Genomic DNA, 22,761 nt, shown 5'->3' with positions numbered 1-22,761 from the left:
ATTGAGGGTTACCTTGATTCCACTGTGATCAGGTAAAATACATGGGATAATGTCAATATTCTTGTATTTGCTGAGATTCTTTGTGTGGACTATGACATGATCTATTTTGGAGAATGTTCCATGTACTGCTGAGAAGAATGTGTATTGGGTCTCTGTAGGGTAAAACACTCTGTACAGATCTGTCAGATCCAGGTGAGGTATGGTGTTACTTAGGTCTTCGGCTCCCTTGCTAATCCTCTGTGTGTTGGATATATCTCTTGGAGAGAGTAGAGTATTAAAATCTCCCACTATGATTGTATTTGGGTCTATCTTGTTCTGTAGTTCTGAAAAATTTTGATTGACGTATTTAGGGCCTTTTATGTTCAGTGAGTATAAATTTATCACCATGATATTTTGATTCTGGATTTTTCCTTGTATTAAACTGTAGTGCCCTTCTTTATCTTTTTGAACTGATTTTAAAAGTCTACCTTGTCTGAAATCAGGATGGCTACCCCTGCCATTTTGGTAGGTGCATTTGCTTGGAAGATCTTGCTCCATCCTTTCATTTGGAGCCTGTTTTTGTCCCTTGCTGTAATATGGGTCTCTTGAAGACAACAGATAGCAATTTTTTGTTTACGGATCCACTCTGTCAGTCTGTTCCTGTTTACCGGAGAATTTATACCATTTATATTCAAAGAGATCATGGATAGGTGTGGTTTTTTTCCCTTCCATTTTCCTGTTAGGCTGTGTGTCCTCTCCGTTCTTTCTTGTTGTTATTCAGCCACTCCTCCTCTTAGGCTCTGGCTATTGTAGTTTTTTTTCTATTTCTGTCTGTAGGTCCTCTACGTTTTCTGTTGGGTGGGGTTCCCCTCTTAGAATTTGCTGTAAAGGTGGTTTTAGTCACATAGTCCTTTAGATCCTCTTTGCTATGGAAAGATCTGGTTTTTCCCTCAAATGTGAATTCTAACTTGGCTGGGTATCTAATTCTGGGTTGGCAGTTGTTGGCCTGGAGGACTTGGATTGTATTCTTGCATGCTCTTCCTGCGTTGCAAGTTTGTGTGGAGAGGTCTGCCATGATTCTGATCATTTTTCCATTGTAATATAGTTCTTTCTTCGTTTTGGCTGCGTTCAAAATTTGTTCCTTTCTGTTGCAATCTGAGGCCTTGATTATAATGTCTGGGGGAGGATCTTCTAGGGTCCAGTCTGCCAGGTGACCCATATGCTTCTGTTATTTGGGTGAGGTTTTCCCTTTTGAGATTGGGGAAATTCTCTGTAATAATTCTATTGAATATGTGTTGTATAATTCTGCTCTGGTACTCCTCTCCTTCATCCATTCCGATTATGCACAGATTATATCTATTCTCCCTGTCCACTATCTCCTGGATTAGTCTGCCCCGGATTTTGACAGTTTCTTGGAGTGCGGTAATCTTCTGGTCCTTATCAGCTGAATCATCATCCAAAAGAGAGACTCGAGATTCAAGATGATCAATTCTTTGTGATGTGGCTTCGAGTGTGGTTTGCATTGAGGTGAGTGAGCTGTTTATGGTTGCCAGATCAGCTCTCATTGTGGTAATTTCTTCTTTTAATGAATTGTGTTTTGAATCTATTTTTTCATGCATTTTATTTCTCAGGATGTTAAGGTCTTCTTTAACGGAGGAGTAGACTGTATCTATTTTTGCTTCCATTTCTTTCTTGACTTCCTGAAGGTCCTCGAGGCTTCTATTCTAAACTCCTGGAATTGTTTTCAGAATTTGTTCCTGAGGCTTTCTATCATTTCTGCTATCTTAGCCTCATTTGTTTTTTTATTCTCCATCTCCTCTTTGGTTGTACTGCCTTTTGGAGCTGGCGAGTTAGCTTGAACTTTCATGAAATTTGTAATATTTCTTTGTGATTTACGCATCTGCAGTTTTTGCACTTTCAGGGGCCTGTAGGTGGCAGCCTTGGCTTGGCTATGTGCTGGTTCCCGCTGGTCCATCAGCAGGGACTTGTTTGTACTGGCTCTGTGTTTGAGTTTGGCTGTTGAACCTTACTACCCTATGGGTGAACATGACAATCTCGGTTGTTGCCGAAGCAATTACCCTCACTGCAGTTAGGGGTGGGTAGGTTCTGTGGCTTTCTCTGCAGGACTGTGCTCTGCCGCTGTGTTGTGCTGACCCTTTTGGGCCCCTGTTGGGGGTTCTCGGGTCGCTGATTCAGCATGGCATGGAGACTTTTGTTTCCTTTGATTATTTCCCCTCTAGATGCTGTGGGTCAAGAGAGCTTGTCTCTCAGATTTAATATTGCCGCTGAGGGGCGGCTTGCCCACCTGAGAAGAGTGCGCCTATCACAGTGGTCGTTGCTGCTGAGGGGCAGCTTTCCCACTTGTGTGCTCCCACAGGGGAGTGGGTGCAGAACCCTCCTGCTGGAGGGCTAGCAGGAGGACCCACTCTGGCCCTCTGGGAGGGGGGAGTGCGTGAGTGTGAGCTCTTCTGCTTCTTTTTTTGGCCAGTCCTGGGCCAGTCCCAGTGCAGGGCCTGAGCACTGTCCCTGGCCTCTTCCCCCTCAAGGCGAGCACTCTGCCACCTGAGCCACAGCACCCCTTCTGGCCATTTTCCATATATGTGGTGCTGGGGAATCAAACTGAGAGCTACATGTGTAGGAGGCAAGCACTTTTGCCACTAGGCCACATTCCCAGCCCCTTCTGCTTCTTTTGGGGCTGCACACTGCCCTGGATTGTTTGAGGGTGCTTGTGCCCTCTCACGAATCAACTGTGGGGGACCTATGTGTGGTCCCCAAGCAGGTTCAAGTGTCTGGGCTCAGTGTTGGGCCCAGGTGACCCTGTGGGCTGGTATTGCATACCAGCAAGCCTGTGACTGTTGTTCAAAAAGTCCCCACAGACCAGGGTGCCTCAAGTGGTGGTCAAATGCCTACCAGACTGCGGGTCCCTGCTGGTGATGGGGGGAGGAACTGGTGCAGACAGCTTCAGGCTCCCCAGCTGGGGCTTTGGGGGATGCTGGCCTAAGGTGTCTCCGGGCCACTTTGTTGGGCCCTGCTTCACTGCTGCTAGTTCCTGTGTCCTCCCAGGGGCTGTAGGGTCCTAGAGCCACCAGACATGGGGCTCTTTGTTCCCTCAGGGTAGGGAGGAAGAGGGAGGGAGTTCTAGCTTTTTTTCCCCTTGTGATGAGCTCTACATCAGGTTTTGGGTCTCTCCCAGAGCAGATCTCCCATTTAAGAGGGAAGTGGGCAATGGGGAACTTACTGGTGCTGGGTTGTGAGTGTGTCCCACGCTGCTCTTTGCTTTTCTAGGCTGGGGTGTGTTGATTTATAGTTTGGCGGCAGCATCCCGGCTCTCCACATCTGCAGCGCCCAGTTCCCCTGCTGTTGTTGTCTGGTCCCGGCCATTCGGTCCTATGCCACCATCTGCCTTGGTCTGGTCTGCGTGCAGTCTGGGGCCCATGGAGCTCCTGCTGTCTGGTCTCTGCACTCTCTGAGGGATTTTTCCGCTGTTGCTTATGTGGTCACTGATGGTCTGCAGTTCCGTTCGCCCACGCCAGGGCCACTTTCCCAGCATGGCCCTGTTTGGGCCTGGGTGGAGAGAGTACCCTGGAGATTTTCTGGCTCTGTGCAGATTATAGGCTTTTCCTTCTTTGTTCTTTTTCATTTCCTGTGTTTCATTGTTTGTTCTGGTTGTTGGTTTGCTGGACTCTAGATGGGGCATTGGGTATTGGAGTTCCTAGCTCACTATTTGATTGAAGCAAGTTGGGGTGCCTCCCTATTGTGACAGCATCATCTTCCTCCTCTCGCTTTAATTACTTCTTTCAAAGCTTTGTGGTTTCGCTTGGTGTTTTCTTCTCTCTCTCCCTCTCACTGGGCTTGAAATCAAAGCTTGCTAGCACTCTACCACTTGAGCCTCACCTAAACTCCCAGCTTTTTGTTGGTTCATTGGAGGGAAGAGTCTGCTGGGCTTTTCCTGCCCAGGCTGGCTTTGAGCTGGGATCCTCAGCTATAGGCTTCTTGGGTAGCTGAGATGACAGGCCTATGGAGAAGCAGCCCGCAGCAAGGAATTCTTAAGCCTTAGCATGCCACTAATCCGTAGAAGATTCCTGACCCGCAAACAAACCCTTTGCTCAGGTAGTGTGAGCAGAGATCATCAGACACCTGATAGAAACATGACACGCAAAATTCCTTCAATGAATAAGAACTGATTTATTTTTATTACTGCTCACAACGTAAAAATTCCCTTTCTGGCATTCCAGCTTGGAAGCACCCATATTCAGCAAGGTCAACAATCTAGCCTGTTTGCCTTTCTCATCTGAAAATCGCCCCCTCCCTTCTTCTGCCCATACCAGTAGCCCAGGCCCCTCCTCTCCCCCTCCCCTGGCACAGCCCTGTACTCAGCGAGGCTGGAAGCTTATAGTATAGGTTGGTGGGATTGTGGCAAAGCCCACATGTTTGGGGGACACGTCGATGTCTTGGGCAGGTTGTGTGGGCTTGAAGCAGAAGTTCTGCATGATGGTAGTAAGGAAGAGAAAGAGCTCCATTCTAGCCAGGCCTTCTCCAAAACAGTACCTCTTTCCTGCAGAGGAGAGGAGGCAGGCAGGACTGAAGCCAACTCTGTCTGTGAGCTAATCCTCAAACCCCAAGTCCCCAGCTGAGTTCTCTAATGGTGGGGCAGGGAAAGCTGTAAAATTCTAGCCTCCTCTCTGAGCCTTGGTTTCCCTAATCCATGAGGGGACTGGGTGTTATTCCTTAGTTTTTTTCCTCCATGCTGGTACTGTAGCACTTGAGCCACAGCCCCAATTACAGTACAGTTTTTAGTTAGTCATGGAGCTTGAACTCAGGGTCTGGGTGCTGCCCTGAGCTTTTTCACTCAAAGACAGTAAGCTACTACTTTGAGCTCCATGGCACTTCCAATTTTCTGGAGTTTCAGTAAAGGTAATAGTCTTATGGACTTTCCTTCCCCAGACTGAATTCCAACTGGGATCCTCAGATCTCAGCCTCCTGAGTAGCTAGGATGGCAGCGTGAGCCAGAGACAATGTGGATACTTCATTCTGTTTTTTATTTCCCTCATTTCTGAATGAGCTTTGATGATCCCTTTTCTCTTTTCTGGCACCCAACAGGATGTTTGGGAATTACGATGGGTTGCAGGTAGGGGATGACAGACTAGATCCAATCAGACCTTCCATCCTGGGGAAAGGCACTAATGATTTTGTGTGTCAGAGAGGGGCTGGAAAACACAGCTGTCCCTTTGCGGGAAGCCGTGGCCCATTAGCCACTGCTGGTCACTCACCAAGGGAAAAGGGGACAAAAGCATCATTCTTCTTAAACTGTCCATTGTCATCTAGGAAGTGGCGAGGGTTCAAATCTCGGGGGTTAGAGAAGAACTTGGGGTCTTTAAGCACAGAGCCCAGCATGGGGAACACTTCGGTACCCTGAGAGGAAGAGGAGGAAGGGAGAGTGAGAAAGGCAGTTGGAAGATGAATGTGCTGAAAGTCCCCTGGGATGTGGTAGGAGCAGCCAGGGATTGGAGTCATGGGAGTGAAGGAGGGAGGGAGAGGCTTCAGGGACCATGAGGTTAAGGTCTCTGTGAGTAAGGTGAAGTTCCTCCTCTCTGTAACCAGGGGCTTGGTGGACACAGGTTTGAGGCTTCCAGAAGCCAGAGTTTGGTAGATCTCCCTCCCCTGTCTCCCCAGGCGGATGGTTGGGGAGCAAGGGGTCTTGGCAGGTACATGTGCCAGAGCTATGAGATTCCGGGCCTTCTGGAATGATCTATTGAGGACTGGAGATTCCTGTTCTTAAGCAAGAGGTCTGGGTAAATAAGATTTACCCTCTGCTCCTGTGTGTGTGTTTCAGGCCTAGGCCTTAAACTAAGAACCAAGGCATTGTTTTTGAGTTTTGTTTTTGTTTTTGTTTTTGTTTTTTTTTGGTTAAGGCTAGCACTCTGCCTCTTTGAGCCCACAGCTCCACTTCCAGGAGTTTGGGTGCTTCACTGTAGATAAGAGTCTTATGGTGGTGGTACTGTGGCTGGTAGAATGCTATCCCTGAACAAAAAGAACTCAAGAACAGTGACCAGGCTGTGAGATCAAGCCCCTGGCTGAAAAAAAATTAAGTCTCATAGACGTTTCTGCTGTAGCTGACTTTCAATGTCGATCCTCAGGGCTGGGAGGTAGCTCAGTGGCAAAGTGCTTGCCTATCAAGTGCAATGTCCTGGGATCTATCCCCAATACCAAAAAAGAGATAAACTATCAATGTTGATCCTCACATCTCAGCCTCCTGAATGCCTATGAGGATAGGCCTGAGTCGCCAGAGCTGGGGTTTCCATCGCTCCATTTAGGAAGATTCAAATCAAGGCCTGGATCTTCTAAGCCAGGGTGCTGGTGGGGAAGGGTGTTGCAGGGAGCCAGGATACAGAGTAGTCTGAGTAGGAAAGAAGAAGGGACACGGGGATGGGGGATGAGGAACCTTTGATTAAGAAGGGAAGACAGGGAGTCGACAGTGTGTAATAGAGTTGGGGTGCAGGGGTCCCAGGCAAGGGGCACCTTGGGCAGAAGGAACTCCCGGAACTTGGTGTCCTTTGTGACCCTGCGAGCCAGCCCTATTGGACTCAGGTCTGCAAATCTCTGGATCTCGTGAATCACAGCCTCTGTGTAGGGCATGTTTGCTCGGTCCTCAAACTTGGGCTGTCGGTTTTTGCCAATGACCCGATCAATCTCTTCGTGGACTTTGGCTGGGAGAGAAAGAAGAAATGTGTTTAGGTATTTGAAGTCTTTGAATTAGGTATGAGAGAAGAAGAAGAAGAAGAAGAAGAAGAAGAAGAGGAGGAGGAGGAGGAGGAGGAGGAGGAGGAGGAGGAGGAGGAGGAGGAGGAGGAGGAGGAGGAGGAGAAGGAGGAAGAAAAGAGCTTGGCACTGGTGGCTAACACCTGTTAGACTTGCTATTCAGGAGGCTGAGATCTAAGGATCAGGGTTCAAAGCCAGCCTAGGCAGTACGTTAAGAGACTGTAAACCCCAATAAACCACCAGAAAACCAGAAGTGGATATGTGTCTCAAGCATTACAGCACCAGCCTAGATCAAAAAAGCTCATGGATCGCATCAAAGCCCTGTGTTCAAGCCCCACCAATAGACTTTTAGGTCCTGCCTCCCTCCCCTCACTTCTCTGTCCTGGCCCTGCCCAGCCTTACCCCCACATCTGGGTGTTTCATGAGCAGCAGGAAGCCATAACGCAAGGTGGTGCTGATGGTCTCCGTGCCCCCAAAGAAGAGGTTCAGGATGGTGAGCACCAGGTTCTTCATGTGGAATTCCGTATTGGGATTCTCCTTCTCCTGCAAGGAGAAAGGCCTTCAACTCTATGGTACTTCCCATGCCTTTTTTTGTTTTGCTTTGTTTTTGTTGCCAGTCCTGGGGCATGGACTCAGGGCCTGAGCACTGTCCATGGCTTATTTGTGCTCAAGGCTAGCACTCTGCCACTTGTGCCACAGTGTCACTTCTGGCCATTTTGTATATATGTGGTGCTGAGGAATGAAACCCAGGGCTTCATATACATGAGGGGAGCACTCTAACACTCGGCCATATTACCAGCCCATTTCCCATGCCTTTGAAGGATCTTCTGGAATGTTCTCTTGGCATCTACCTCTGTGAGGTCCAAGTAGAACATCAATCTTCCAGGCTCTCAATCCTGTTTCCAGAGCTTTGCCCAGGTTGTTGCCTGTGGTCCAAAATGCACCTCTGGCCTTTGCCTACCTGACGCTCTGTTTTGTTGGTTGATTGATTTTGTCAGTTGTGGGGCTTGAACTGAAGCCTAGTGATATAACCCGTTGAGCTACAGCACTACTCCAAATTTTCTGGTGGTTAAATGGAGATTAGAGTTTCATGGATTTTCCAGCCTTGGCTGAACCATGATCCCAGGCTCCTGTGTAGGTAGGATGTTTATAATGAAAATGTGTGTGTGTGTGTGTGTGTGTGTGTGTGTGCGCGCGCGCGCGCGCGTGCGCGCCAGCACTAGAGCATAAACTCTAGACCACTCACTCTCATTTGGTGTAGCTTAAAGCACCAGTGTCAGAAACAGACCTGGAGTAAGCTGGAGGACACAGTTTCCATGCGGTGTGAGCTCAGGCAGATCACCAACACTCTCAGGGCTGTGAATCCTCATTGTGATCCTAATAGCTATGATGGGCCAGGGACCAGAAGCTCAGGTCTGCAATCCTAGCTACTCAGACTGCTGAGATCTGAGGATTTGCCATTAGAACCCAGTCCTGGCAGGGAAGTCTGTGAGATTTTTATCTCCAATTAGCAGGCACAGAAACAACAGAAATAAAACACACACACAGACACACACACACATGCACACACACAATGGAAGTGCAGCTGTGGTTCAAAAGGTAGAGTGCTAGCCTTGAACAAAAGAAGCTCAAGGACAGTATCCAGGGCATGAGTTCAAGCCCCAGGACTGATATACACATATAGAAAAGACTGTGATGGGCACTAAATAATACCTAGCTTAGCCAGGCCCTGGAGGCTTTAACCTGTAATTGTAGCTACTCAGAAAGCTCAGATCTGAGGATCATGGTTGGAAGTCAGCCTGGGCAGGAAAGGGCATGAGACTCTTATCTCCAATCTCAAAGTGGCTCAAGGTAGAGCAGTAGGCCTTGAGCAAAAGAAACTCAGGGATAATGCCCAGGTCCTGAGTTCAAGCTCCACAAATGTGTAAAAAGTGTAATAATAGGGCTGGGGATATAGCCTAGTGGCAAGAGTGCCTGCCTCGGATACACGAGGCCCTAGGTTTGATTCCCCAGCACCACATATACAGAAAACGGCCAGAAGCGGCGCTGTGGCTCAAGTGGCAGAGTGCTAGCCTTGAGCAAAAAGAAGCCAGGGACAGTGCTCAGGCCCTGAGTCCAAGGCCCAGGACTGGCCAAAAAAAAAAAAAAAAAGAAGAAGAAAAAGGCGTAAGTGGCACTGTGTCTCAAGTGGTAGAGAATTAGCCATGAGCAAAAAGAAGCTCAGGGACAGGGCTCAGGCACTGAGTTTGAGCTGGAGGAGTGGCAAATAAAATAAAGACTCTGGCTCACGCAGTCAGTGGTCAGCGCCCCTGCCCTGTGGAACTGGGCATGTCTGTCTCCCCACCCCATCCCACCACTTCCCGGCCTGCCGCACCTTCATGAGAGAATTGTACATCTGCTCCTTGTTAAGCTGCAGATAGTTTCCAAGGAAAGGCAATGGTGTGGGGCCTGGAGGCAGCTTTCCCAACAGCTTCCTTTGCCGCCAGACAGACATCAATACGAAGACAGCCAGACAGGGCAGCACGGCCACCAGCAGCATGCCTGAGGCCAGCATGGTGGCAACGAGTGTGCCAGTCAGATGGCGGTGGCTGAGCTGGCGTCTCGGCTGCCTTTATATTCTGTGGGACTGAAGGCTGGCCTTTGGCCTGGGTTGCAAAACTGTCTCGTTTTCTTTGAATAGGACCTCTTCCCCTCAGTCCCCTACCGTCCACCTCACTGAGTTTGAGACACAGCTAGTTACCAGGAAGGGGAGGATCTCAGAGATTAACGAGGATTAGGCTGGTGTGTGGCACATGAGGAGGAAGTACCCCAAAACTGTAGATCCCTTAACTCCAAATCTTGGGTAGAGTTCCTTGAGCATTAGATAAAGGGTCTCCAAGGCCAAAAACCCCTGGCCCTCTTGGAATAAAGTATGCATTGGTTCACTCCCCTTGCATCCCCCATGTCCTGACTATGGCTGCAGTTACCCAGGCCCAACAGTTGGCCTGCCCACCTGTGCGAAGTGCGCCTATCAGAGTGGGCATTGCTGCTGAGGGGCAGCTTGACCAATTATGTGCTCCCATGGAGGTGTGGCCTCGAGATCATCCTACTGGAGGGCTATCATGCTGACCCACGCTGGCCATCTGAGGGGGGTGCGTCCGTGTGAGGACTTGTGTTTCTTTTTTTGGGAGGGCACACTGCCCCGGATTGTTGGAGGTGGCTTGTGCCCTCTCCTGAATGTAATGTGGGTGCAGTATGTTTAATTGTCAAACTCTAAGGAACTAGTCTCATGGGGCAGAGGAGGGGGGAAGCCCTTTGAGATGGAGTCATAAGAAAACAATATGGAGGTATGGAAGGTAAGGCTAAAGTGTAGGATGGTTTGACCAGCCATATTACACCTTAAAGTTAAAATTAAAATAGAAGCTGGGTGTTAGTAGCTCCTACACAAATAGCAGGACTCAAATTTGGTGACTGATGCTCATTGGCTGACGCCCTATCAACTGAGCCACACCTCCATCCTGAGATAATGGTGTTGAGAAATGCTAAGAAATTGAGTGGTTTCAGTCCATGCTGGGCAGTTCCGTGAAGGGCTTGCAGGGGGAATAGGGGAGTCATGGCTGGTGGTTAGCACAGTTCCAGCCAAGATCCCACAGGGCATTTCCTTCAGAAATTTCCCTTCTGTCCAATCTGGGCCAGCGCCTGTGAGATGGAGAGGCCAGCAGTGAGCTTTTCCCACTCCTGGCCATGGGAGGTGACACTGCGGGACATCGGGAATGCCACTCTCACCCCGAACTTCCTCTCCTGGTGTTAAAACTTCTGGTGATTTAATTACTTCTTTCAAAGTTTTCAGAGTGTCTCTTGGTGTTTTCCTCTCTCTCACACAAGGCTTGAATTCAAAGCCTGCTAGCACTCTACCACTCCAGCCCTACCTCCACTCCCACCTTTTTATTGGTTAATTGGCGGGAAGAGTCTGCTGGGCTTTTACTACCCAGGCTGGCTTTGAACAGTAATCCTCAGCTCTCAGCCTCTTGAGTAGCTGGAATGTAGGCTTATGGAGTAGCAGCCCTCAGCAAGGCCTTCCTATGCCTTAGCATGCCTCTCATCTGCAGGAGATTCCCAAGCTGCGCACAAACCCTTTGCTCAGGTTGTGTGAGCAGAGATCATCAGACACCTGATATAAACATGACACACAAAATTCCTTCAATAAATAAGAACTGATTTGTTTTTATTACTGCTCACGATGTAAAAATGCCCTTTCTGGCATTCCAGCTTGGAAGCGCCCATGTTCAGCAAGGTCAGCAATCTGGCCTGTCTGCCCTTCCCATCTGACAATTGCCCCCTCCTATCTTCCCACCCCTCCTAGTGGCCCAGGGCCCTCCCTCCGCCTCTGCCCCCCCATCCTCTCCTTTCCCCCTAACCCAGCACAGCACTGGGTTCAGCGAGGAAGGAAGCTTATAGTATAGGTTGGTGGGATTGTGGTAAAGCCCACAATTTTAGGGGACACGTCAATGTCTTGGGCAGCCTGCGCAGACTTGAAGCGGAAGTTTTGCATGATGGTGGTGAGGAACAGAAAGAGCTCCATTTTAGCCAGACCTTCTCCAAAACAGTACCGCTTTCCTGCAGAGGAGAGGAGGCAGGCAGGGCTGAAGCCAACTCTATCTGTGAGCTAATCCCCAACTCCAAGTCCCCAGCTGATTTCTCTAAGTGTGGAGCAGGGAATGCTGTAAAATTCTAGCCTCCTCTCTAATCCTGAGTTTCCCTAGTTCATGAGGGTGCTGGGTGTTGTCCTTGAGTTTTTCTCCTCCATGCTGGTACTGTAGCACTTGAGCCACAGCCCCACTTACACTAGAGTTTTTGGTCAGTCATGGAGCTTGAAGTTAGGGCCTGGTTGTAGCCCTGAGCTTTATCACTTGAAGCTAGTAATCTACTACTTTGTGCTCCATGGCACTTCCAATTTTCTGGTGCTTCAGTGAAGCTAAGAGTCTCATGAACTTTCCTTCCCCAGACTGGACTCCACCTGGGATCCTCATATCTGAGCCTCCTGTGTATCTAGGATGTAAGTGTGAGCCACAGACAATGTGGTTCCCTTACTCAGTTCTTGATTTTCCTCATTTCTGAACGAGCTTTGATAATGCGTTTTCTTTTGCCTGGCACCAAACAGGATGTTTGGGAATTACGATGGGTGCAAGTAGGGGATCAAAGACTAGATCCAATCATACCTTCCAATCAGGGGAAAGGCACTAATCATTTTGTGTGTCAGAGAGGGGCTGGAAAACACAGCTGTCCCTTTGCGGGAAGCCGTGGCCCAGTAGCCACTGCTGGTCACTCACCAAGGGAAAAGGGGACAAAAGCATCATTCTTCTTAAACCGTCCATTGTCATCCAGGAAGTGGTGAGGGTTGAAATCTCGGGGGTTAGAGAAGAACTTGGGGTCTTTAAGCACAGTGCCCAGCATGGGGAACACTTCGGTACCCTGAGAAGAAGAGGAGGGAGGGAGAGTGAGAAAGGCAATTGGAAGATGAATGTGCTGAAAGTCCCATGGGATGGGGTAGGAGCAGCCAGGGATTGGAGTCATGGGAGTGAAGGAGGGAGGGAGAGGCTTCAGGGACCATGAGGTTAAGGTCTCTGTGAGTAAGTAGAAGTTCCTCTCTCTGTAACCAGGGGTTTGGTGGACACAGGTTTGAGGCTTCCAGAAGCCAGGGTTTGGCAGATCTACCTCCCCTGTCTCTCTAGGCAGATGGTTGGGGGGAAGGGGTCTTGGCAGGTACATGTTCCAGAGTTATGAGATTCCGGGCCTCCTGAAATGATCTATTGAGGACTGGAGATTCCTGTTCTTAAGCAAGAGGTCTGGGTAAATAAGATTTACCCTCTGCTCCTGTGTGTGTGTTTCAGTCCTAGGCCTTGAACTCAGAGCCAAGGCATTGTTTCTGTTTTTTTTGGGGGGGTGGTCAAGGCAAGCACTCTGCCTCTTTGAGCCCACAGCTCCACTTCCAGGAGTTTGGGTGCTTCACTGTAGATAAGAGTCTTATGGTGGTGGTACTGTGGCTGGTAGAATGCTATCCTTAAACAAAAAGAACTCAATAACAGTGACCAGGCCATGAAATCTAGCCCCAGGCTGAAAAAAATTAAGTCTCATAGACATTTCTGCTGTAGCTGACTTTCAATGTCGATCCTCAGGGCTGGGAGGTAGCTCAGTGGCAAAGCACTTGCCTAGCAAGTGCAATGTCCTGGGTTCCATACCCAGTACCAAAAAAGAGAAAAACTATCAATGTCGATCCTCACATCTCAGCCTCCTGAATGACTATAAGGACAGGCCTGAGTCACCAGTGCTGGGGTTTCCATCGCTCCATTTAGGAAGATTCAAGTCAAGGCTTGGATCTCATGAGTCAGGGGAGCTGGTGGGGAGGGGTGTTGCAGGGAGCCAGGATACAGAGTAGTCTGAGTAGGAAAGAAGAAGGGACACAGGGAGGGGGATGAGGAAACTTGGATTAAGAAGGGAAGACAGGGAGTCGACAGGGTGTAATAGAGTTGGGTGCAGGGGTCCCAGGCAAGGGGCACCTTGGGTAGAAGGAACTCCCGGAACTTGGTGTCCTTTGTGACCCTGCGAGCCAGCCCCATGGGAATCAGGTCTGCAAATCTCTGGATCTCGTGAATCACAGCCTCTGTGTAGGGCATGTTTGCTCGGTCCTCAAACTTTGGCTGCCGGTTTTTGCCAATGACCCGATCAATCTCTTCGTGGACTTTGGCTGGGAGTTGGGAGAGAAAGAAGAAATGTGTTTAGGTATTTGAAGTCTTTGAATTAGGGATGAGAAAAGAAGAAGAAGAAGAAGAAGAAGAAGAAGAAGAAGAAGAAGAAGAAGAAGAAGAAGAAGAAGAAGAAGAAGAAGAAGAAGAAGAAGAAGGAGGAGAAGGAGAAGGAGAAGGAGAAGGAGAAGGAGAAGGAGAAGGAGAAGGAGAAGGAGAAGGAGAAGGAGAAGGAGAAGGAGAAGGAGAAGGAGAAGGAGAAGGAAGAAAAGAGCTTGGCACTGGTGGCTAACACCTGTCAGACTTGCTATTCAGGAGGCTGAGATCTAAGGATCAGGGTTCAAAGCCAGCCTAGGCAGTACGTTAAGAGACTGTAAACCCCAATAAACCACCAGAAAACCAGAAGTGGATATGTGTCTCAAGCATTACAGCACCAGCCTAGATCAAAAAGGCTCATGGATCGCATCAAAGCCCTGTGTTCAAGCCCCACCACAACTGACAAAAAGGAAGAAGAAAGGAAGGAGGGAAGGAAGGAAGGAATGAAGAAAGCAGGCAGGGAGGCAGGCAAAGAAACCTGCGTGTAGGTCTTAGAACAATGAGTGACAGGCATACAGCTCATCATTCATTCACAACAGCAGTTGGGCATTAGCTCGCTGTCCTATCAGTATCCAGGGCTGTCTTAGGATGTGGCTTGGAGAAGGAGGCAGTGGGGTCCTTGTGGTTTAGATCAGGAATTTACCAATACATTTAGGAAGCACCAATATATATATATATATAGATATAGATAGATAGATATCTATCTATCTATCTATCTATAGATAGATAGATATAGATATAGATATAGATAGATATCTATCTATCTATATCTATATCTATATATATAGGTATATAATATAGATATATATCAGTTGTGGGGCTTGAACTCAGAGCCAGGGGGCTGTCCCTGAACTCTTTTACCACTTTTAGCCATAGCCTCACTTCCAGGTTTCTGGTGGTTTTATGCAGATAGGAGTCTCACAGACTTCCTTGCCTTGGCTGGATTCCAAAGGCAAATCCTCAGCTGTCAGCCTCCTGAGTAGCTAGGATGACTGGAGGAGCCACTGCCCTGGCTCCTACTATTTTCATAGCTATGACTGTGATAGCTAAGTGCACAGGCTGACTCTCCCATCTTGATTGTAACAGAGCCTATGTGAAGGTCCAGGTTGTTAGGAGAAATGAGAACATGGCAGCTAACTTCCGGGACTTTGAGGGCCTGCCCCCTCCTCTCACTTCTCTGTCCAGGCCCTGCCCGGCCTTACCCCCCACATCTGGGTGTTTCATGAGCATCAGGAAGCCATAACGCAAGGTGGTGCTGACGGTCTCCGTGCCCGCAAAGAAGAGGTTCAGGGTGGTGAGCACCAGGTTCTTCATGTGGAATTCCATATTGGGGTTCTCCTTCTCCTGCAAGGAGGAAGGCCTTCAATTCTATGGTACTTCCCATGCCTTTGTTTTGTTTTTCTTTCTTTTTGTTGCCAGTCCTGGGGCATAGACTCAGGGCCTGAGCACTGTCCATGGCTTCTTTGTGCTCAAGGCTAGCACTCTGCCACTTGTGCCACAGTGTCACTTCTGGCCATTTTGTATACATGTGGTGCTGAGGAATGAAACCCAGGGCTTCATGTATATGAGGGGAGCTTTCTATCACTTGGCCATATTCCCAGGCCATTTCCCATGCCTTTGAAGGATCTTCTGGAATGTTCTCTTGGCATCTACCTCTGTGAGGTCCAAGTAGAACATCAATCTTCCAGGCTCTCAATCTTGTTTCCAGAACTTTGCCCAGGATGTTGCCTGTGGTCCAAAATGTACCTCTGGCCTTTGCCTAGCTCACCTTCTGTTTGGTTTGTTGATTGATTTTGTCCGTTGTGGGGCTTGAACTCAAGCCTAGTGATATAACCCTTTGAGCTACAGCATACTTCAACTTTTCTGGTGGTTTACTGGAGATGAAGGTTTCATGGATTTTCCAGCCTTGGTTGAACCATGATCCTCACATCTCAGGCTCCTGTGTAGGTAGGATATTTATAATGAGAATGTGTGTGTGTGTGTATGTGTGTGTGTGTGTGTGTGTGAGTGTGTGTGCCAGCACTAGAGCATAAACTCTAGACGACTCACTTTCATTTGGTGTGGTAGCTTAAAGCACCAGTGTCAGAAACAGACCTGGAGTAAGCTGGAAGACACAGTTTCCATGCGGTGTGAGCTCAGGCAGATCACCAACACTCTCAGGGCTGTGAATCCTCATTGTGATCCTAATAGCTATGATGGGCCAGGGACCAGAAGCTCAGGTCTGCAATCCTAGCTACTCAGACTGCTGAGATCTGAGGATTTGCCATTAGAACCCAGTCCTGGCAGGGAAGTCTGTGAGATTTTTATCTCCAATTAGCAGGCACAGAAACAACAGAAATAAAACACACACACACACACACACACACACACACACACAGGCACACACACACAATGGAAGTGGAGCTGTGGTTGAAAAAGTAGAGTGCTAGCCTTGAACAAAAGAAGCTCAAGGACAGTATCCAGGGCATGAGTTCAAGCCCCAGGACTGGTATACACATATAGAAAAGGCTGTGATGGGCACTAAATAATACCTAGCTTAGCCAGGCCCTGGAGGCTTTAACCTGTAATTGTAGCTACTCAGAAAGCTCAGATCTGAGGATCATGGTTGGAAGTCAGCCTGGGCAGGAAAGTGCATGAGACTCTTATCTCCAATCTCAAAGTGGCTGAAGTTAGTGCACTAGGCCTTGAGCAAAAGAAACTCAGGGATAATGCCCAGGCCCCGAGTTCAAGCTCCACAATTGTGAAAAAAGGAAGAAAGAAAGAAAAAAAGAAAGAAAGAAGATGCCCTAGCACCAGGCATTGGGGTAGAATTGGTTACCATTATCTTCTCTGTGGATAAGGTTCTGTAGGAGAACATCTATATTCATTATGATTGACATTGAGTACTATTTATTAACTACTTTTTTTTGTTGCTTGTGAGTCCTGTGGCTGGAACACGAGGCCTAGGCTATGTCCCTGAGCTTCTTTTGATCAAGCCTAGCACTCTACCACATGAGCCACAGAGCCACTTCTGGCTTTTTTTTTGTGTATGTGGTGTTGAGGAATTGAATCCTGGACTTCAAGCATGCTGGGCAAGCACTTTACTGCTAAGCCACATTCCCAGGTGACATTAAGAATTGTTTATATAATCAACCATGATCCACACTGAGAATTATTTCTATAATTGGCATAGTTCTAGGTTTTCCATCCTAGCCCAATCTGCATGACACTGAACTGGCTGCCCTGCCCCCTTCCCCTGGGCTGCTGAACGAACCTCTAGCATGCGTATGAGGAAGGAGTCGATGAAGTCTCGAGGGGAGTTGGGATCCAGGGTGCGCTGGTTCTGCTCCACCTTCTTGGTGATGAAATCCTCCAGCCCCTTCAGCTCCTTAAAGGCCTGTTGCTGTGGTCCCGGCAGGTGCTTCATGATGGAGTGGAACATCTCAAAGAGCTGGGGTGGGGTGAGGGGTTGAGGAGAGGGAAAATGGAAAAAAGACCTGACATCTTAGCACACACCTGTAATCCCAGCTACTCTGGAGATGGAGTCCAGGAAGGTCTCAAGTTTGAGGCAACTGTGCCTCAATAAATGTGTGAATAAATAATGATAAAATAGTTAGCTCACAGACACAGTGCTTGGCTAATAGGCTCAAGGTATTGGCTTCAAACTTCAGTAGAACACACGGCACAATCACACCCCCTCTATTGTCAGTGCACTTCCACAGGCCATGGGGCCCCCATCTGCCATCCTCCTGCCTCCAAGGTCCCTACAAAGGCAGGCCCTCTGAAACACCAGTGCCAGGACCCAGAGTCAATGACCAATACTCAGGTCTCCCAGGACAGGTGAACATTTCCCCCAAGGGCCTGAACACAGGGCCTGTGGGGGGAGATCGGGGCTCCACCATTTGCTCAGCTCCTAGGCTGCAGGTGGCAGCAAACCAACTTCATGGCCTCACAGGTGCGCCCTGCCCAGGGCTGGGCCGGTGACCTCACTGCCTCTCCCAGGTGCTCCACCACGTGAACCACAGCTCCCAGTCATAGCTTTTTGCTGGGTAATTGGAGTCTCACAATCTTTCCTGCCCAGGATGGTTTCAACTTCCATCAGATCTCAGCCTCTTGCACAGCAGGGATTACAATCATGAGTCAACAGCCTTCATGTTTGTTCTGTCTGTGGTGGGGCCAGGGCGCTGTTCCTGAGTACTTCTGCACAAGGCTGGTGCTTTACCACTTTGAGCCACAGCGCCACTTCCAGGATTTGCTGATTCATTGGAGGTAAGAGTCTCACAGACTTTCCTGCCAAGCTGAATTCATACTATAATCCTCAGATGTCAGCCTTCCTAGTAGCTAGGATGACAGGCTGAGCCATCAGAACCCGGCCATTTTGAAGTTATGTCTATGACCTGGCTGTTGCTCATACACTGGTGGCAGGGGCGCGGCATGGGTACCTGTCCAGTGAAGGTGGCTGTGAACTGGAAGCTGCTCAGCATCATTCGCAGCAGAGACAGAAACTCCTTGTCCTCATAGTCGAAGCGGTCCCCAAAGACAATGGAACTGATGACATTGGAGACCGTTCTGCTCAGGTAGAAGGTGGGATCTATGAAGGTGCCTGCAGGGTGGAGAGTGAGGGGTTTATGGAGGAGCCTGCAGGAGTGAAAGGTAGGGGTTTTCAGGGGTGAAGGTGAGGGTTTATGAAACTTGGAGACTGAGGGCTTAGCAGGTGTGGCAGGTGAGGCATGGAGGAGGAATGGAGGGTAGGCAGGGGTGGAGGGGTTTGCGGGGCTGAAGGGGAACCCAGTGTAGATCTGTCCTGGAAAAGAACCAATCCCAGTGACCTGATGCCAGTATGACCGTTTGGGAGAGATTTTATGGGGTGGTGGAGCCGGGGTTCACCCACCGCGGGCCCTAACCTCCCCCTGCCTGGCACCCACCGCGCGTGTCCTGCAGCGCCTGGATGAGGAAGCCCGCCTCCTCCTGGATGCGCTCCTCGATGCCACGCTTGCCCACGCCAAAGTCCCGCAGCGTGGTGATGGAGAAGCGCCTCATCTGCTTGGCGCACTCCCCATTGCTGAAGACCACACCTGGGGAGTGGGAAGAGGGAAGATCAGAACCCAGCATCATCAAAGTGGGGATGCTGGGGAAGCTGGAGGCCTGGAGGCCAGGCTGTGCAGAGAGCAAGAGAAGGGAGAGGAGCTTTGTTGATGTAAGAGTGAGCTTTGGAGCCAGGAAGAAACCCCAGACTCAGGGCCAGAGATCTGCAGATCATGGGGAAAGAGGCAGGGAAGAGGAGACAGCCCCACTGCTCAGTTAGCGAGGGAGTAAGGAGACAGGAAGAGAGAGGGGAGACGAAAGGGGGGAGATGACTTTTGAAATGGATGGAAATGAGGGGAGTGAATGCTTTCTGTCCACAGAAAAATGGAAGCAAGAGGGAAAGACACTGGGAAGGTCTGAGGCAAGCCGGAAGCTTAAAAGATCTAGAGGAAACAGGCAGGGGAGACTGAGGCCACTAAGCCCTCCACTCCATGGCCCCTGGGCTCACCGTAGCCTTGGAAGAGCCAATCGAAGGTGGCCTGCTCCCCGCGACCGCTGAACTCCTCGGCTTGATCCACCAGCGCCTCCTTCACCGCATCCTGGCCACACAGCACCACGACCCGGCGAGGGCCCAGGTGAACCGTGAACACGGGGCCGAAGCGATCCCTCAGCTGGGAAAGGGCAGATGGGAAAAATTTGAAGAGCAAGCTTCCAAGTACTGGGGTGCATTGGCTTTTTTCCTCCCAAACCCTGGGAAAGTCATGAGATTGAATATTCCTGCTCAGGTCTAATCCTGCTCAGGACCACACATACTAACCCACACACTGATATAAGTGGGCATGTGCACGTGTGCGCACACACACACACACACACACAAACATATTTTTATGTTTTGGTGCCTATCCTGGGGCTGGAACTTGGCAACTGGGCTCTGTCCTAAGCTCTTCAGCTCAATGCTAGCACTCTGCCACATTGGGCCATAGCCCCATTTCTAGTTGTCCAGTGGCTCATTGTCTCACAGGCTTTCCTGAGGTGGCTGGCTTTGAACCACAATCCTCAGATGTGAATCTCCTGAGTAGCTAGGATTAGAGGAGAGATCCATGGTATCCCAATAGAAATGGGCTTCTAAAGATTCCTACCACATCCTCTCCCCACAAAAAGAATTCCCTGTTTAAGACTCTGCCTCAGGCTTGGAATGTGGCCTAGTGGTAGAGTGCTTGCCTAGCATGCATGAAGCCCTGGGTTCCATTCCTCAGCACCACATAAACAGAAAAAGGCGGAAGTGGCACTGTGTCTCAAGTGGTAGAGAATTAGCCTTGAGCAAAAAGAAGCTCAGGGACAGGGCTCAGGCACTGAGTTTGAGCTGGAGGACTGGCAATTAAAATAAAATAAAGACTCTGGCTCACGCAGTCAGTGGTCAGCGCCCCTGCCTGTGGAACTGGGCATGTCTGTCTCCCCACCCCATCCTACCACCTCCCGGCCTGCCGCACCTTCATGAGAGAATTGTACATCTGCTCCTTGTTAAGCTGCAGATAGTTTCCAAGGAAAGGCAATGGTGTGGGGCCTGGAGGCAGCTTTCCCAACAGCTTCCTCTGCCGCCAGACAGACATCAACACCAGGACAGCCAGACAAGCCAGCACGACTACCAGCAGCATGCCTGAGGCCAGCATGGTGGCAACCAGTGTGCCAGTCAGATGGCGGTGGCTGAGCTGGCGTCTTGGCTGCCTTTATACTCTGTGGGACTGAAGGCTGGCCTTTGGCCTGGGTTGCAAAACTGTCTTGTTTTCCTTGAATAGGACCTCTTCCCCTCAGTCCCCTACCGTGCACCTCACTGAGTTTGAGACACAGCTAGTTACCAGGGAGGGGAGGATCTCAGAGATTAACCGAGAACCGGCTGGGTGCGTGGCACATGAGGAGGAAGTACCCCAAGGCTGTGGAACTCCAAATCTTGGGTAGGGTTCCTTGAGCTTTAGATAGAGGGTCTCCACGGCCAACAACCCTGAAAGCATGGGTAAATTTTGTTTTTAGGGTCTCGGGAGAAGTGTGGCCTTCATTTAAAAGAGAGATAGGTGAAAGGTGGTGTTGGGGTCAGCTGCACCTTTAAGGGGCCACAGCTGACCTCAGCCTGTCCCTCCCCTTCCTGTCTTTAACCGGAAGAGAAGGAAGTCTGACATCACTTAAGGGACAGCTCCTTGGGACCAATCAGGGGCCCCTCTCTTGTGCCCGCCTTTAGGGTATATCTGGGGGGTTCCTCATTTGAATAACCAGAAGCCCTAATGGCTTTCTCCAGGGGCCCATGCGTCCATGTCATTCTTGGCGGCTTTGGGGCACCCTGCGACCACACGCCACCGAGGCTACCCGTGGCCATCGCTCCCTCGTGAGCGATCATGGACCACCCGGGAAGGGGCGGACAAGCCCCTTCCCCCCCCCAAGTGAGGGGAAGTCGAGAGAGCCCACAAAATGGCGGCCCGGCGTGGGGCAGGATGCCCACGAGAAAAGCAATAGGAGCTGTCGGTAGCCTTCGGGAAGGATGGAGTGAGTAATCCGGAGCGTGTGGTACCCCCATCCACGGCGATGGGGCAGAGCAGAATCAATCCGCGTCCCAAGAGGCCGGATTGGATCAATGGCACTCTGACCAAGGGCTGAGAGAATTCTGCAACCCTCGGAGATGGGCTTGCAGCTTCGCACCTCTGGGCGCCAGGCGAGGCAGCAGCGGCAGTCTAGCCCAGGGCCCCCGCCCGGGACTTTTAAAGTCCCAAGTAGGGAGCAGCCACGCGCAATGGGCGCTGGCCTCCGGGAACGCGGGACCCAAGGCGGCAACGGGAGCCGCAGGGGGTCACGGCCTGGCATTGTTCGGATCTCAGAAAGCGCAGGCCTCATGGAGCCTAGCGCCGGTGGCAACGTGCATAGAGGTATTGTGAGTGTACAACATGCATCTGTGAGTCTGTGAGTGTTTCTGTTGAGTGAGGAGAGGTTTCCTTTTGTTTTTATCAACCACGTGGTTCTATTATGGGCAAAATAATACCATTTGCCACTGGAATTCCAGAAAACTTACATGGCCAATTTAAAAAAAAAAAAAATCTAAGCATGCTTCAAAACGCACAAGTATCAGTATGTCTGTCCGTGTGTGTTGGTAAAACGTGGTTTCAAAGTTACTTGCCTTTTGATTACTAATCTGACTCTAATTCTTAATGTTAAACTGTTCTTTGCAGCTTGTGGGTGGAGTCACAGTAAAGGGCCTGGAGGCAGGTGTGACTCTTATCACTAAACAGCCTGGAGGCAGGTGTTACTCTTATCACCAAACTCCAAGCCAAAAGAAAAAAAAAAGGTGTTATTCTTTCTCTCCTGTGCTCTCATAAACTCTTTTAAGATCAAGGGACCAGAGTCATCTTGGAACAACTGCGCAAACCTCCATTTTCCTGACTCAGGATTAATACTTTGCTTTATAGGATGCAGGTCGACGTGTGCTAGCTGCATGGACTGTGGCAGTCTGTGGCTACAGGAAACTGACTCCACAGTCTGCTCCCAAACTGCCTTGGTTTTTTTTTCTCTTCTTTGACCTATAGTTGTTGTTTCCCCACCCCCACCCCCAAGCCGGGGACGGAGCCCCAGACCTTGCACTCTTCCGCTGAACTAAATCCCCAGAGCCTTGTAAAGGCTTTTACAGATTGGAAAACTAAAAACCCAGAGCACTTGCTCTGGAGAAATGTCTCTTCTTGTTCTCTTCAGGAAAACAAGGAATATACTGCAATTCTTCTGCTCTTCTAAAGAGAATAAGCGCTTCTTGAAGTGCAATATTTAGCTGTGGCAGTGTCGCTTGCAGTTTTGTACAAAAATTAAAGAAATTTTGCACCATGTTTCTTCTACTCCTCTCTCCCTACTGTTTGGTTTAAGGGAGTCCCGTTACAGGGAAATAGGAGCTGAGGGTTTGACACCCAACCTTAATGTCTAAAAAAAAAAAAAAAAAAAAAAAAAAAAAAAAAAAAAAAAGTAGGCGCAAAGGTTTAACACCTTCCCTTCAATGTTTATATATAAAAAGAATGTTTTACTAATCACTTATGTATAAATTATCAGCTACTGTGAACTACCAGGGATGCCAGAACTCCAGCCTACTTCTACTTCACCACCAAAAGAGGGCTGATGGTCTGCAACTTCCTGCACTTGGCAGAAACCAGCTGAGGATTCCAGCTTCTCTGGACAA

General features: G+C 49.5%; 1 protein-coding gene and 1 pseudogene across 3 annotated transcripts; both read right to left on the bottom strand.

Moving 5' to 3' along the window:
- The window catches only part of LOC125339001, a 95,214-nt pseudogene extending 85,922 nt beyond the window's left edge, over window positions 1-9,292 (bottom strand).
- A 1,860-nt stretch (window positions 9,293-11,152) lies between these two features.
- Window positions 11,153-20,230, bottom strand: LOC125338990 (cytochrome P450 2A5-like). 3 transcript variants are annotated; one of them, XM_048330048.1, is made up of 9 exons: window positions 20,051-20,230; window positions 19,069-19,231; window positions 18,461-18,610; window positions 17,978-18,138; window positions 16,810-16,986; window positions 14,759-14,900; window positions 13,275-13,462; window positions 12,048-12,189; window positions 11,153-11,334 (listed from the first exon to the last, which is right to left on the bottom strand). In XM_048330048.1, exons 1-9 carry the CDS (start codon window positions 20,228-20,230, stop codon window positions 11,153-11,155), a joined length of 1,485 nt encoding a protein of 494 aa, XP_048186005.1. The 3 variants fall into 3 exon arrangements, with proteins under 3 accessions (XP_048186005.1, XP_048186006.1, XP_048186007.1); XM_048330049.1 differs by having other exon boundaries at window positions 14,759-14,897; XM_048330050.1 differs by lacking the exon at window positions 19,069-19,231 and having other exon boundaries at window positions 18,461-18,612; window positions 20,043-20,230.
- Window positions 20,231-22,761: the final 2,531 nt, after the last annotated feature.

The sequence above is a fragment of the Perognathus longimembris genome, chromosome 20 (genome assembly GCF_023159225.1).
Source record: "Perognathus longimembris pacificus isolate PPM17 chromosome 20, ASM2315922v1, whole genome shotgun sequence".
In the NCBI taxonomy this organism is placed as follows: Eukaryota; Metazoa; Chordata; class Mammalia; order Rodentia; family Heteromyidae; genus Perognathus; species Perognathus longimembris.
Note: the sequence above shows the minus strand (reverse complement) of the source record. Positions and strands in the feature narration are given on the sequence as shown.